The following is a 13,749-nucleotide window of genomic DNA, read 5'->3' as shown; positions in this document are numbered from 1 at the left end:
AAAAAAAATAAAAACAAAAAGAAAAAGACACGTGACTATTATTATTTTATATTACCAACGTAATGTTTTTGCTTAATAAGCAGTTCTAATCCATTAAAAGGAAAAATAAGTTCGAGTCCAGATAAAGTGTTTATGAGAAATAAAAATAACTTTTATGTTCGATGTCTTGAAATTACGAATCAATGTCTCTCACAAATTTTCACACCAAATAATATTTATTTTATTATATTATTTGTTGATTAAAAAATGGTAATTTGCGAATTGGGATTTAATAAAATGCCGGGGGTCGTGTCTCCCGGTCACAGAGAGACAGTTTTAGAGAGAGAAAGCCATTTCAGACCGAGTCTGTAGAGAGAGAGAGATCTTGTGAGTTGTGAAGGGGGTGGACTGCTTTCAGTGTAAACTCCTCTGCTTAGATCTCGTTCTCCTCCTTCCTCCTCCTTTTCCCCCTTACAATCTGAGCGTGCATCTTCAACAGTGAGCTGCTGCTGCAGCAGAACCCTAAAGCTGCTTCCTTGGCTGGATACTTCTCAAACCCTAGGTGGGTCTCTGTTCCCTGCTCCCACTTGCATCTTTGGGGTGTCTGTTTCCCCGGCAAGCCGTTAACTTTTGTGGGGGCTGTCGGATTCCGAGCTCCCAATTGGTCGTTTCCACGATCTGGGTTTTCTGCTTGTGGTTCTTGGTCTTTGGTGGGTTCCATTTCTCTGAAGACCCAGCTGTGGAACAGAGCATTTCTTCAAGTGTAGAGCTCTGTTGGTTTCCAGGCTAGAGCTGTATAGTTGGGGGAAGTTACAAAGAAAGGGAAAAAAAAAATTGTTTCTGGGTTGCCCTTGTAGCTCCGGGAAGCTCCAGGGGAGTTTTTCTTGACCAGGGGATGATAGATTGTCTGTCTCTGACCAGTGACCGGAGCTGTTGAAATATAGATATTTTATTGCCAGAAAATAAAAATATCGGGTATTGGGAAATTTTGTGTTTTCTAATGTTTTAGGTGCTTTCACCCCAAGGCAACTTTTGGACCTGGTGAGATTTGAGCACCAGGGTTTGTGTTTTTGCTCTGCTGGGGATTGACCACTTGAGCTGCTTATCATCTGCTTGAGCTCCTAAGGTAGAGGGAAGTTGGTTTGAATTAGCAGCAATATGAAGTTCTAATTGGGGTTTGGAGCACAACAGAACAATTTTTCTCATAAAGTCAGGTATTTTTAGCTTCTTTGTTTATGTGTATGTCGGGTGGGTTTCTTTCCTTGGAATCATCTTTACTTGCTTTAACCTTTTTTCCCATATCTGTATTGTTTCCCCCTCTTTTTTTTCTTGGTTGTTAAGCATTTGTTGGTGGAATTTGGATATTGCCATGCTCATTATTATCGTTAATAGTACTTTATGTTAACGTTCCAGATTGTAGGTGTTGATCGACCGGAGAGGAATATATTTACGCAATTAGATTGAGTTGAAGTGCATCCGTTGGCAAAGTTGGAATAAATGTCATTCCGTAGTATAGTCCGTGACATCAGGGATGGGTTTGGGAGCTTGTCAAGGCGGAGTTTTGAGGTGAGGTTGCCTGGCTCGCACCACCAAGGGAAATCGCAGGGCTCAGTCCACGAGCTGCACGATTCGCCTCTGGTGGTTCAGACGAGCAAGTGGGCCAGCCTCCCGCCTGAGCTGCTTCGTGATGTGATCAAGCGTTTAGAGGCGAGTGAGAGCACGTGGCCTGCTCGTAAGCACGTAGTTGCCTGTGCTGGAGTGTGCAGGTCGTGGAGGGAAATGTGCAAGGAGATCGTTAACTGCCCTGAGGTATCTGGGAAGATAACCTTCCCTGTTTCATTGAAGCAGGTAGGATAAGGCAATCTATGGTAATGAGATGTTTTGTTTCCTGTTGATGAGGTCTTTAATGCCATGTTTTCATAACTGTAATGCAGCCGGGTCCTCGAGATGGGACTATTCAGTGTTTTATCAAACGGGACAAATCGAATTTAACTTATCACCTCTTCCTCTGCCTCAACCCAGGTATAGTTAAGAATTGCCGCCGACACTGATTGGGTTACATTGATGTATTACTGCTGTCTTGTACTGGTTTTTTCTGTTAACAAATGCTTGCTTCTTTAGTCTTTCTTCTTTGTGGTTGGTTTACGGGTACTTATACTTTAATAAAAGGAAGCTCCTAAACTGATTTTGTAGTTTGTCAGGACAGGCTTGAGTGCCTCCATTTTATAATTTTCACATAAATTTAATTTCTTTGAGACGATTAACTACTTGTTATCATTACTGACCACGAGGTTTCCTCTCGTAAATACGTGATTCAGTACATACATATTTTTCTCAATGGCCAAAACCTATTCATAACTGGCTATGCTTTCGCAGCTCTGCTTGTTGAGAATGGAAAGTTCCTTCTTTCTGCGAAACGCACCCGGAGAACAACGTGCACTGAGTATGTAATTTCCATGCATGTTGATAACATATCAAGATCAAGCAGCACTTACATTGGTAAATTAAGGTAGGGAAGGTTAATCTACAATCATTTTCTCTGTACCATTTATCTTTGTTGTCCCGTTTGACCACATTGTTTTTTGTTAGTAAGACATGAAGGAAATGCTATTTGTTGAGATTTGCTCGTGCACAATTGTTTCAGGTCGAATTTTCTTGGCACCAAATTCATAATTTACGATACCCAGCCTCCATACAACAATGCGCAGCTTTCTTCTCCACCAGGACGAAGTCGTAGGTTCTACTCTAAGAAAGTCTCCCCGAAAGTCCCCACGGGAAGCTACAACATTGCTCAGGTGACATACGAGCTCAACGTGTTGGGCACAAGGGGCCCACGGAGGATGCATTGCATGATGCACTCCATCCCAGCCTCTTCCCTCGCGCAGGGCGGGTCTGTCCCCGGTCAGCCTGAGCTCCTTCCCCGCTCATTGGAGGATTCCTTCCGCAGCATGTCATTTTCTAAGTCGATTGACACTTCGACAGAGTTCAGCAGTTCCCGATTCTCCGACATCTTGGGGCCATTGGGTGAGGAGGGCGGAGATGAGGAGAGGAAGGAGGGGCCTCTGGTACTCAAGAACAAGGCACCTAGATGGCACGAGCAGCTACAGTGCTGGTGCCTCAACTTCCGTGGCAGGGTGACAGTGGCATCTGTGAAGAACTTCCAGCTGATTGCTGCGAATCCACCCAGTAATAGCACTGGCCCTGCACCGTCATCTTCTCAGCCTGGGAGCTCTCAGACCGACCATGATAAGATCATTCTCCAGTTTGGTAAGGTTGGGAAGGACATGTTCACAATGGATTATCGTTACCCACTCTCTGCATTTCAGGCTTTCGCCATCTGCCTGACGAGCTTCGACACCAAATTGGCTTGTGAATAGCGAGAAGCTCGGAGAAAGAGGGTAAGCTGTTTAAAGAAATTGGGAGAGAGATTTGTGTTTGTGAAATTTAGAGAAGTGATAGGTCATAGGTAATGGTCTGCAAGGATGATGCAACTGATGTATGCTGTTCCTGTAAAAGAAGGGATTAGGAGAACTCTTGAATTGCGTTAGCCTTCATTTGTTTCCTAATGTTTTTCTCCTGTCAAAGTGTGTCTTAGTTGTAAATGCTGTCATCGTCTTTCCCTTTTCGCTTACTATTGTAGTTGCTATCGTTCAGAATGTCATTTAAGAAGTTCAAACAGGAAATTTCCGCTCGAACGTGACTTCTCCAGTTGAATGTTGGTTTAGCAATTTCGGGGAAGAATTGCTGCTTCTGAACTTAAAGATATGAATGACGGAGCATTTCGTGTTTTTTCACCGTCTGTAAGTGCTTCATCTGCTGAGCTCAATTCAGATGTCGCTGGGCCCCAGTTGGGGGTTCAGGCAGTTTCAAGCAGAGCATCCAGCAGCTATCACCTCTTTCTGAAAGGAAAGTGATGTTAGGTTGGGTAGATATGAACAGTTCATTTTATCGTTTACAATGCTGTTTTGTACGAGCACGTATATCCTGTATAATATCACCAGAGACTCTCATGCTCGGAATGACTGAGCGTGCACTGAGCTGATAGTTTTCCGTGGATATGCGACGTACAGTCGGGATGGAGATGGGATGAGAGGACTTCTCCTTGTTCTGCTGATCACTCAACATAAGTGCCAGTCATTCAATTCAATCTTCTTCGGTTGATTTAACAATTATAGCCCAAGATTATTAATGATAGTTCTTTTTACAGTGCAGCTGCGTGATCATCTATGCGACTACATTCATCAGGGAACATTCATACTGTTTCTTTCCTCAATGAACAATCATAGCGCAAGATCGTGAATGATACTTCTTTCTACAATGAACGTTCATAACCTTTCTGCTCGACACATTCTCGGCATTGAGCAAATCATCTTCTGCTAGAAAAATCCATTGTCAGTTAATAGAGACCTGTACTTCTAATCAGCTGACTGAACAGTATTAATACTGCATACCGGAGGTTTCAAGATCCAAGAGTTAATTACCGGAAAAATCGCAGTCTGAACATACAACACTGGAAGGAGAAGCATGCTAGTTCAAACCGATTGTTAGATCTTACGATCGGATATAGATATTTGCCTTGAAAGGGCTAGTTTGCTTCCACTAAATTAAGTTGGCTCCCTTAATTTTCTACACTTGGACGACAGAAATGAAGATCAGAAACATCTAAGCTGAGTTTACATTTATATACGTTTATTCCTCTTAAGTACCAGAGGTATTAGCCAGCCCAAACCTCTTGAATTTCTGACGATCTCGACTCTTGACAGAAGAGTTGCTTGTTGGAAGTCGACTTTCTATAGTTCCGCTCCGCTCGGGACGAAGAGGAAAAAAAATTTGCAGATGGGTCTCAGCTGCTAAGAATTAGGCTGCTGAGAAGGTAGAGGAATGACAGAGTCTTCAGAAGTGAGCACAGCTTTCCTTTCATATCTCCTTTCCTATGCATAATTATCAGAGGGAAGTGCCAATCCAAATCTGCACTTCATACTCTCTTCTACATCTCCTCTGTCTCTCATGGAGGCTTGAAGAGACTCCATGTCTCTTCTCTCCGAGCTCCCTCGCCTTCCATCATCAGCACTTCAGAGGATCAAAAGAAGCAGAAGAAGAAGAAGAAGAAGAAGAAGAAGAAGAGGAAGAAGAAGAGGAAGAAGAAGAAGAAGAAGAAGAAGAAGAAGAAGAAGATGTAGATGAATGTCTCCCCCACTCCATCCCCTGTCTCTTTCTCGTTATATTTATACAAAGAAAGATAACATATATATATATATATGTGTGTGTGGTCCTTTGGAATTAACAAGTGAGGTAGCTCAAAACAAGAGATTGCAGGTGGAAGTCAGCAGCGGCTAAACTAAAAAGTTATACAGATGACAATAAACATTGGAAAAGCGGGGTGATTCGCTATTATTAAGATATAATCCCATATCGAGAAAGCGAAAGGCCATGCCAATGCCTGGTCGTAAAACAAATTAAAAAAAATATCATCGATGGGTCTCGTGTGTATGTGACCCATCCCTGACAGGTATGTATGAAAGGGGAGAAAAACAAAATGGTGATTTTAATTTAACAGAAGGGGAAAGCTGAGAGAATCATTTCATTCCTGAAATGGTGATGTGTGTGGTCAGTGGATTCCTTTGGCATGCACTGACCCCTTTGATTCCTATACTCACAGCTCACAGCTCACAGCTCAGAAAGAACGCCCTGCCTTTTACTTCTCTATAGATACCCGAAGATATTGGGTGTGTACTTGTGTAAAACTTCACTCCTGAATGACAAGTGTCCCACCATATACTCTCTCTCTTTCTTATCTTACACGTGTTATTCATGAGTGGAGTCTTACACAACCAAATAGTTGTGTTTTCCTCACCCATTATTTTCTCATTATTATTATTATGGTTGGTTCCTGCAAATAGTTGGAAAAGCTATGTGAGCAGGGTTTTCCTATTCACATGTAGATAGCAAGAAAGCTGGATACTCATAAACACCAGGGAAAAACTGATTACAGTTATGAATTCCGGTTGAACCGATAACTTTATTCTCGGAATTTGGAATTCGGTGCATTGATCTAGTTAGTGAGCGGGGCTTAGATTAGGGAAGAATCTCTAATTAATAGATTCAACAATTTGGGAACATGGTCCTGGCTATGCAATGTATATACAACTAGACAATTTGCTAAGAATTAATAACATTTTGTTCCATCGAGGTGGTAAGTGATTCACAATTGGTAATCATGCCGAAGGAGGATCTAATCCTCTTCAGTTCATGCCACAAATTTGTCCTAAAAGTACTGAGATTCGCCTGTTTTTTGATATGGCGGAAGAGGTGGAGTCGTCAAGGCGTGCATGGAGTGCGGGTCTGGGGCAGTCCTTGTCCGTCCAACAAAAGAAGGAAGCAGCGATGTCGAACTTCGATATGGTTACTTGGATCTTCCATGACCAAACCCTCTGGAAATTTCGTATAGTTTGAAAGGCCTACTCCTCAATAAAAAGTCAAAATCAGGGTCCACCAAGGGATCCTCCCACTGTCGATATTATAATCATCACCACATAATCATCTTCCCCGCTTTACCCATGAAGAGAACATCTCCCTTTTGCACAATGGAGATTTTCTTTTCCCTCAAAACGAATCCGTATCTCAAAGAGAGAGATTGTTCTAATTATACTTTGAGTAATATATATAAGATATCAATTGATTTGAGAGAGAGAGAGAGAGAGGTTGAAGAAAAGAGTTGGTGGAGCACTCGATGTATGATCCTAGGGAATACATGAATACTGTAGTGGTTAAAGAATAGAAAAGGAATAGCCATTGGACTTCCATCACTTTTTTCTTTTTTAAACTTTTTAGAAGATAATACTAATAATTATGAAGATGGGCACATGAACATGGTCAATTGTCACATGAAGATGGCCGATGTGCCCAAGTGGAGATTTCACTCATTTCAAGTCATTTCATTCTCCTTTATGAATAAGGATAAACAGGTACTTCGATAAGAAGTACTAGGATTGCCATTTCATATAGTTTTGTCATGTTTACATCAAATATTTACAACAATTCTCAAGCAAAAAAAAAAAAAAAAATATATATATATATATATATATATGTATATATGTATATATGTATCATAAACCACAATTATTTTATGAGAAATTTTACATATCAGTTGTAAGCATATCGTTTCAGTCCATACTTGGTCAGGTTAGGGATTGAACTTGAGATAACGATAAATCAAGAGAGAACCCCATCAGCATTAAAGTTCACTTTTCAAGTTTCGCTTTGATATCTTACTGTGCATGTAGTTCATTATAGATTGAGAGATATCAAATCACTTATAATATATAAAAGTTGGGCGCACATAGACAAAAAGTACAACATAAACGAAATTACAAACTCTCAGCTCTATATTGCATTGACCTTTCTATTTCAGTTCAATGAACTTACATTATAATTTGCTTGTATCATATTCTACGCATTTTAATTATGTTTCCGTATCATTTGTAAGTAATAATATATAACTAAATTTCTTGAAAAATAAAAAATTTCTCGATAATTGGAGAGCACCCCTCGATGCATGTGATATTATTCAAGTTCAATGTCCGATATCCCTATAAATACAAGGCACAAAAACTTGGATCTTCATCGATGAAGTTGCTTCCTTTAATCATTGGGCCAATGCTATTAGAGTTATATTACATGAATATTGTTATACGCATTTCTACTAGGCCGGATTACATATTTGTCTACGCCCACGATTTCTATCATTTGTTAGGTCTACTTGGTAAAAACATGTAGTTATTTTATATATTTTTTCTTCATATATATTATGTGTTAATTACCTACTTTAGATCCTATAAAAATTGACAAAAAAATTACCACGCGACACGTGAATTAAACTAATTCCAATTAAAAAAGATGTACCATGGTAGAAGCTCCCCCACCTGTGATACCTTTGCTCCCTCTCCCTTTCGGAGAGAGAGAGAGAGAACCGGGTAGCTTGGCAAGAGCTCCCCTGCCTGCGATTCACCCCGAGCGAAGTTGCAATTGACTTCTCAGGCCTTCAACGACCCGCCTACTAGGGTGTTCATCGGTGGGGGAGCCCCTGCCAGAGCTCTCTCGCTATTCCCTCTCTCTTATAAGGGAGAGAATATAGAGGGGAGAGCTTTGGTGGGAGCTCCCCTTTATTAAATTTTTTTTTTGCCATTTTTTTAAAAGAGAAAAATGGCGTAAATTTTAGAGTTTGAGATTAAATAACATTGTCAATTTAAATAGGAGGCCACATCAGATTATCATTTTGTTACTTTAACGAATGACTATTCTGATAGACGAAATTAATGTTAGAGGATGGTTTTGGTGGTAAAATTTTTTTGAGAGCCAAAGTCGTGACCGATTTAAACTTGAAGAATCATTTTGAGAGTGAATGGTCTATGGTACAATTGGGTAGCACCATGCAAATAAAATTAGTTACTTCAATTCGTACTAATTTATACGAATTTTTAGTAAATTACTTATAGAGAAATTAATAAGTTCTACCCACAAAAAGAAATAAAGTAAGTTGAATAAATTTCAAAATAAATTACACACCTTTCGCTATAAATTATTCAAAATTTGAAATAAAGTACACAAATTTTAAAGAATTTTACTTACACATTTATGGTTTGTTTGGTTTCATAATATGATTTTAAAATCGTACTTTAATTTAATTCTACTCATAATAAAACAAAATAACTTATACAAAGTCAAAGGGTGGGCCCCATTTATATCACTCTTTTTCCACAACAAAACAAAATAACTCATATAAAGTCAAATGGTGTGCTCCATTTATACCACTCTTTTTTAAAATTAAAATCTAATTTTAAAATCTTACTTTGAAATCAAACGCAGTATTAGTAATTTATTTGATGGTATAGTGCAACCAAATTTATTGATTGCACCATATAATTCCCCATTGATATAGTTTTTCAAGCTATGTAATTTATCCTCTCTGGTAATGACAATAATATCTTAAAATACCCATGATTTACCATTTTAACGCATCTTTAGAGTAATTTACTATGCTGCATCAATAGACCTTCCCATATAAATGTGGCGCTGCTTCAGTCAATGTCCATGACGGGTTCCCTTCCCGCCATTATCAATGCTGGAGGCGAAGAGTCTGTTGAAGGCGTCGGTGCCTCCGTCTCTGATTCAGAACCCATCTCCGGGGAGCCTCCAATCCACCCGCCTCGCTCTCCATGTACAGTACAGCACAGCCCTTCTTCCATTTCTCCGCCACCCCCCCTTCTTCCAAAACCCTAAATACTCTCGTCTCCTCCTCTGTCTCTGTCAAATTTCTGATTGACTTCTCACTGCTCTGGCTTGTTCAGGTGGACGAGGATGGCTCTGCTTGCTGTGTTTACATTGCCTCCGGCTGCAATGTTTATAAACTCAAGGTCGAGATTCGGATTCCTTTTTACTTGCTTTCATCGTCGTATGTGGGGGATTTCATTTCTCAGTCTAAAGTTTTGATTTTGCTTTTCGCGCACGAGCTGCTTGTGGCCATCATATGAAATGGGCAATTATGGATTGGATTCTTTCGGTTGATTTCGGGCCAAATGACGTGGACTCTGCGAGAAACCTTAATGATTTGTTGCCAAGTTAGTTCGTAGAATCTCATTTTGCCCTCTGAAGAATGGTGTCGGAACAACTGACTTGCAAGGTCATCTGCCATTCCTGTTAAATCAATAGATAGTGTTATGTCGGGCTGTGGTGCTAAGTTAGCTGAGACTCAACCTTTTTCGGGGTGCAAAAGTGGTCCCATTGTCGAACTCAATGCGAGTGGAAGAGACGCTTGAGTAATTGTTTCTTAAAACAACTGTACTGCTCTGGATAGTCATGTTTTCATTCTGAATACTCCAAATGAGTGCCAAAATGGCGCACACAATTTGTTCGTAAAGAAGGCAGTTTCTGTGAATTTCGGATGTGCAATTTGGTTATGTTTGAAGATTGTTCTGTAGGTGCCTTCTGAGGATGCTTTGGTTAGTGAGGGCAAAGACAACCTCCTGATTCCTTTTCACACGCAGGTATCCTGTGACCCTCTAAGTTCACTTTCTGGCTTTCACAATTATTGCCGAATTTGAACCATAAACGAATTCCAATTTCTTCTGGCCCATTTGGAAAATCTGCATTCTATCGCTCCTGTCTTTATTCACTTTGGGTATTAATAGTGTAACTGATCATGTTGCCTATTTGAAGATTACAGATTCTGTATTAGTCAATCGATGCCCTCATCGTTCGGAAATTCAAAGCATAGTTCTTGCCGAAACTGACAGTGAGAAGATTCTTTTTTGCAAGTCACAGATTATGTTTAGTTTTTCGAAAATGTGAAGTAATGGATCTTCACATTGTTTTTTCATGACATATAGGCACTGGTCACTTGATTTTGGGAAGCGTGGATTCTTATGGCCACCTCATTGTTTCCAAACTTGATATCAGTGGTAAAAGTAAGTTTTACTTGCCTTCTTGCTGTATGAGTTGTAGTTTCTCTAATTTATCAAAACTATAAAATCCATATTATTTTCATGGCCTATGGTGGTTATGCTTTCTATCTATTCCCATTTAAAATTTTCAGATGTGGACAAGATCACGTACTCGGTTTTGCCTCAAGATTGTGGTGTCGGTGAGGGCAGCTGGGCTGGAGTGTGCTTCAGTCCAAGTCATTGGTCCATGGTAAGTGACCTGTGCCCAACTCTTGTGCTGATTTATTTATTCCTTTGACTTCTAAGATCTCATTGGTCTAAAGGAAGGGAATGGAGTCACTGCATGAGGGGATCCAGCCTTATGTGGCGATTCCATTCCATAACACTTTCATTTTTCTGTACAAAACACGGCACAGAAGTTTTGGCATCTAAACAGGTTATCGGTCCATCCAAAATATTTATCTTTTAAACTATAAACTATCTTCACTGAATAATTCTTTTCTCCAAATCAATGTCACCCTTTGCTTGGCATATTTCCTCTGTGAATTTGTTGTGTGGATGATAGTTGACAATCATGTGTTGTCTTCAGCTTAAATAGTCTTGTACTGAGAAGCTTTTGGACATGCTGCACGGCTTTTTCTCTCTCTTGGACGCCTTTTCCTTTCTCTCTTCGTGCTTCTTATGGCACCAGGACCTGTTTTGGTTGCCCTTCCATTCAGTTGTTCATTCAGGATTCGTGACAAAAATAGTTCTTTGTTCTATCATGAAATTGAAGGATTTAAGTTCATGGATTAACTATTAGAGATCCTCATGTCAATTGCTATTTATTGGTTCATCATATTCATTAATGGTCATCCGATAACATCTGAATGAAGGCCAAATTCCAGAACAATGATCTGCTGTACATATATTTTAAGAATGAACTGTTATATGCTATCTTTTACACCCTTGATTGAAACGCCCAAGTGCTATGTGATCAATTCCTTAGTTTCACTAACTGCTCCAAAAATGCAGGCAGCTGTTGCACGAAGCTTCAGCAAAAGCATCGATATCTATGACCAGGATATCCATCTCCGGACATTGCGAACGTAAGTCTTTGACAATGCATTTCTTCTCCTTCCCACTCGTCATCTTTGATTATAATGTTTTCTTATCTACCTAATCGTCTTTCAGCCTGTGGTATCCATCTTCGCTGAACTTCGTACAGAACTTAGGCAGTAATGGGGGTGGAAATTCGATACTTGCTGTCACTGAAGGATGTCAGGTTTGCCCATTGGCGACACCTAGTTTTGTCTCGTTTTCATAAGCATGTCACCCACCAGCCTGAAGGATTTTCGATAATTAAAACCTGTTGTCAATTAATGTGAACTTTATAAGATAGAGCCAATCACTTCTCTCAACTAGAACGAAATCGAGTTAGAACTTTTTACATGAGGTTAGGTCTGTATGGAACTGCTTTACAAGGTTGGTATCGACTTACTTACTATGGAAAGTTATTAAATTGACGGCTCACATCGAGGGCCCATTCTTCAAATAAGATCAGACGAGCATTGATATCCCCGAGACTATTCTGTATCGGCCAGTCTTTTATTAGAAGTAATTTTAGTTTTTCCTGAAATGATGTTTGAGCAAGTAATTGGACTTGTCTAATTCTGGAAATATTGAACCATGAAACAAATCTTGCTTTTCTTGACTGGTTTGATGATAGCCAATTAGCAACCATCTTCTCGAATTCCCAATTAGTCATTGTCTGGAATCCTGCAGCTGACTATATGGGACCTGCGAATAAAGGAGAATGGAGGCTGCCTGCAAAGAATTTGTGGATCTATAGGTGACATCTTCTATGCCGTCTGCAGCTCATCTAGAGACAACATAGCTGTGGGTGGAGCTGACCGCACTGTGACCATATATGATCCTCGCAGGTCAAGAATGTCTATTTCATCTTTTTAGTATTTAATCATGAAAACTCTAGAAAATCTACGAGATGTTTGATTTCTATTACTTGGTCAGCAGACACTCAACAATGTTTTAGTACAGGTGGTCAGCATTATCTAGATGGGTGAATTGCTCAAAGTATGAGGTCAGTTATATAAGAGTCTCCTGTAATCTCATCTCTTCAATGGTCCCTGCAGTTGTTTCATTCCAAATTTGATTTAAAGCAAAAAATTGGGAGCTCCATAGTCAGTAAAAAGCTGCTGTTTGCTCGCCTAGCAGATTACAGGACTCTCATTCTCTTCAGTTGATCCCGACTACATATATATACAAGGGATGGATTATGAGGTGATTGTTGTAATAATAATAATAATAACAATGACTTCAAAGATCTCTTGTTCATCAGATTCTGTTGCATTCTTCCCCCAGCCCCCTCATTTTGCCAACTCACATTTATTCGTTTTATTACCAACTAGCAGTTCAGACGTCCCTTGTAATCTGAAATTAGTTACCCCTTTGTCCCAAAATTTTCTCTCTCATACTAACAAGCTTGCATTGAGCAGGTATCTTGTGGGCAGTGGAAGAAAAGTAAGAAAGCATTTACGTTTAGAGGTGATTCGAACTGGCTTGGTTTCAATAAGGTATGATTTATTATCTGCAGAAGTTCTCTACATGTTTGTAGTTTCATTTATCAGACATTGAGTTAGGAATTGCATCAATCGTGGCTGGAAGTTGTTAGTTTCTTGGAGTTTGAGCAGTTGTGTGGTGCCTTGTGTATGAATTCACTGCTCTCTGAAGATTATAATGCATTCCTGTGTGCGGAACGAAGAAGAAATGGGAAACTTTTAGGAAATAGAATGGCTCTAGGAAGCAGTATATTGACTGAATCATTATCCTCGTCCATTCTTTATACCAAGTGTGGCCCATAAGCAGTGTATATGGATGTGTACCTTCACTTGTGGCTTTTGATGGAAATTCATTGGTGAGTGTCTACTCGTTCTGCTGACAGTGTCCCGGGAAGGACGTTTTGGGCGGATGGTGCGACTCTGGTAGCATCTTCGTGGCTGATGTCGTGGAAAGATAGAAAAGAAGACAGGCGCTGCACTCAAGGACTTCGGCGAAGGGGTCCTTAGTTCGTTCAGCGTGTTTTAAACAGTAGAAAAAGGAAACAAAGCATTTCCTTTGGAGAATTTGATATCATCAGAAGAGGCAAAGCACGCCAGCTTGTGTGGCCGGTGGTATTGTGATCAGTTCCTTCGATATAAAAATGTAAAGGATTTGAAAATGCTCTGTTTCCGGGCTACATAGTGTGAGTTGCTGTATCTATCAAAGACGCTTTGAATCAGAAAAACCTGTTTTGATTCATTTGTAACTCTATATGACATCTTTTCCGTGGTTC

The 13,749-nt window shown here is 39.9% G+C and overlaps 2 protein-coding genes across 5 annotated transcripts; both read left to right on the top strand.

Annotated features, from left to right (window-relative positions):
- The first annotated feature begins 291 nt into the window (after positions 1-291).
- LOC116190133 (tubby-like F-box protein 1) lies at positions 292-3,776 on the top strand. Of its 2 annotated transcripts, none has more exons than XM_031519793.1 (5): positions 292-541; positions 1,393-1,827; positions 1,914-2,001; positions 2,356-2,488; positions 2,624-3,776. In XM_031519793.1, the coding sequence occupies exons 2-5, from the start codon at positions 1,477-1,479 to the stop codon at positions 3,354-3,356; spliced, it is 1,305 nt and encodes a 434-aa protein (XP_031375653.1). In that variant the 5' UTR covers positions 292-541; positions 1,393-1,476; the 3' UTR covers positions 3,357-3,776. The 2 variants fall into 2 exon arrangements, with proteins under 2 accessions (XP_031375653.1, XP_031375652.1); XM_031519792.1 differs by having other exon boundaries at positions 292-1,193.
- Positions 3,777-9,036: 5,260 nt separating this feature from the next.
- On the top strand, positions 9,037-13,749 carry LOC116190127. 3 transcript variants are annotated; one of them, XM_031519784.1, is made up of 13 exons: positions 9,037-9,196; positions 9,327-9,392; positions 9,957-10,022; positions 10,195-10,270; positions 10,365-10,442; positions 10,571-10,668; positions 11,433-11,506; positions 11,592-11,682; positions 12,183-12,340; positions 12,456-12,498; positions 12,633-12,698; positions 12,914-12,991; positions 13,360-13,749. In XM_031519784.1, exons 1-13 carry the CDS (start codon positions 9,098-9,100, stop codon positions 13,432-13,434), a joined length of 1,068 nt encoding a protein of 355 aa, XP_031375644.1. In that variant the 5' UTR covers positions 9,037-9,097; the 3' UTR covers positions 13,435-13,749. The 3 variants fall into 3 exon arrangements, with proteins under 3 accessions (XP_031375644.1, XP_031375645.1, XP_031375646.1); XM_031519785.1 differs by lacking the exon at positions 12,633-12,698; XM_031519786.1 differs by lacking the exons at positions 9,037-9,196; positions 9,327-9,392 and adding an exon at positions 9,410-9,658.

The sequence above is a fragment of the Punica granatum genome, unplaced genomic scaffold (assembly GCF_007655135.1).
Source record: "Punica granatum isolate Tunisia-2019 unplaced genomic scaffold, ASM765513v2 Contig00325, whole genome shotgun sequence".
Lineage (NCBI taxonomy): Eukaryota > Viridiplantae > Streptophyta > Magnoliopsida > Myrtales > Lythraceae > Punica > Punica granatum.
The sequence above is the reverse complement of the archived record's forward strand: the minus strand, read 5'-3'. Positions and strand labels throughout refer to the sequence as shown.

Excerpts from the sequence above, each read along its gene's own strand:
- LOC116190133 (XM_031519793.1), top strand. The coding sequence starts at position 1,477 with ATGTCATTCCGTAGTATAGTCCGTGACATCAGGGATGGGTTTGGGAGC. Across the intron at positions 2,002-2,355 it reads CTTCCTCTGCCTCAACCCAG|CTCTGCTTGTTGAGAATGGA; the intron begins GTATAGTTAAGA and ends ATGCTTTCGCAG. Across the intron at positions 2,489-2,623 it reads ACTTACATTGGTAAATTAAG|GTCGAATTTTCTTGGCACCA; the intron begins GTAGGGAAGGTT and ends CAATTGTTTCAG.
- LOC116190127 (XM_031519784.1), top strand. The coding sequence starts at position 9,098 with ATGCTGGAGGCGAAGAGTCTGTTGAAGGCGTCGGTGCCTCCGTCTCTG. Across the intron at positions 10,023-10,194 it reads TGATTCCTTTTCACACGCAG|ATTACAGATTCTGTATTAGT; the intron begins GTATCCTGTGAC and ends GCCTATTTGAAG. Across the intron at positions 12,699-12,913 it reads TACAAGGGATGGATTATGAG|GTATCTTGTGGGCAGTGGAA; the intron begins GTGATTGTTGTA and ends TGCATTGAGCAG.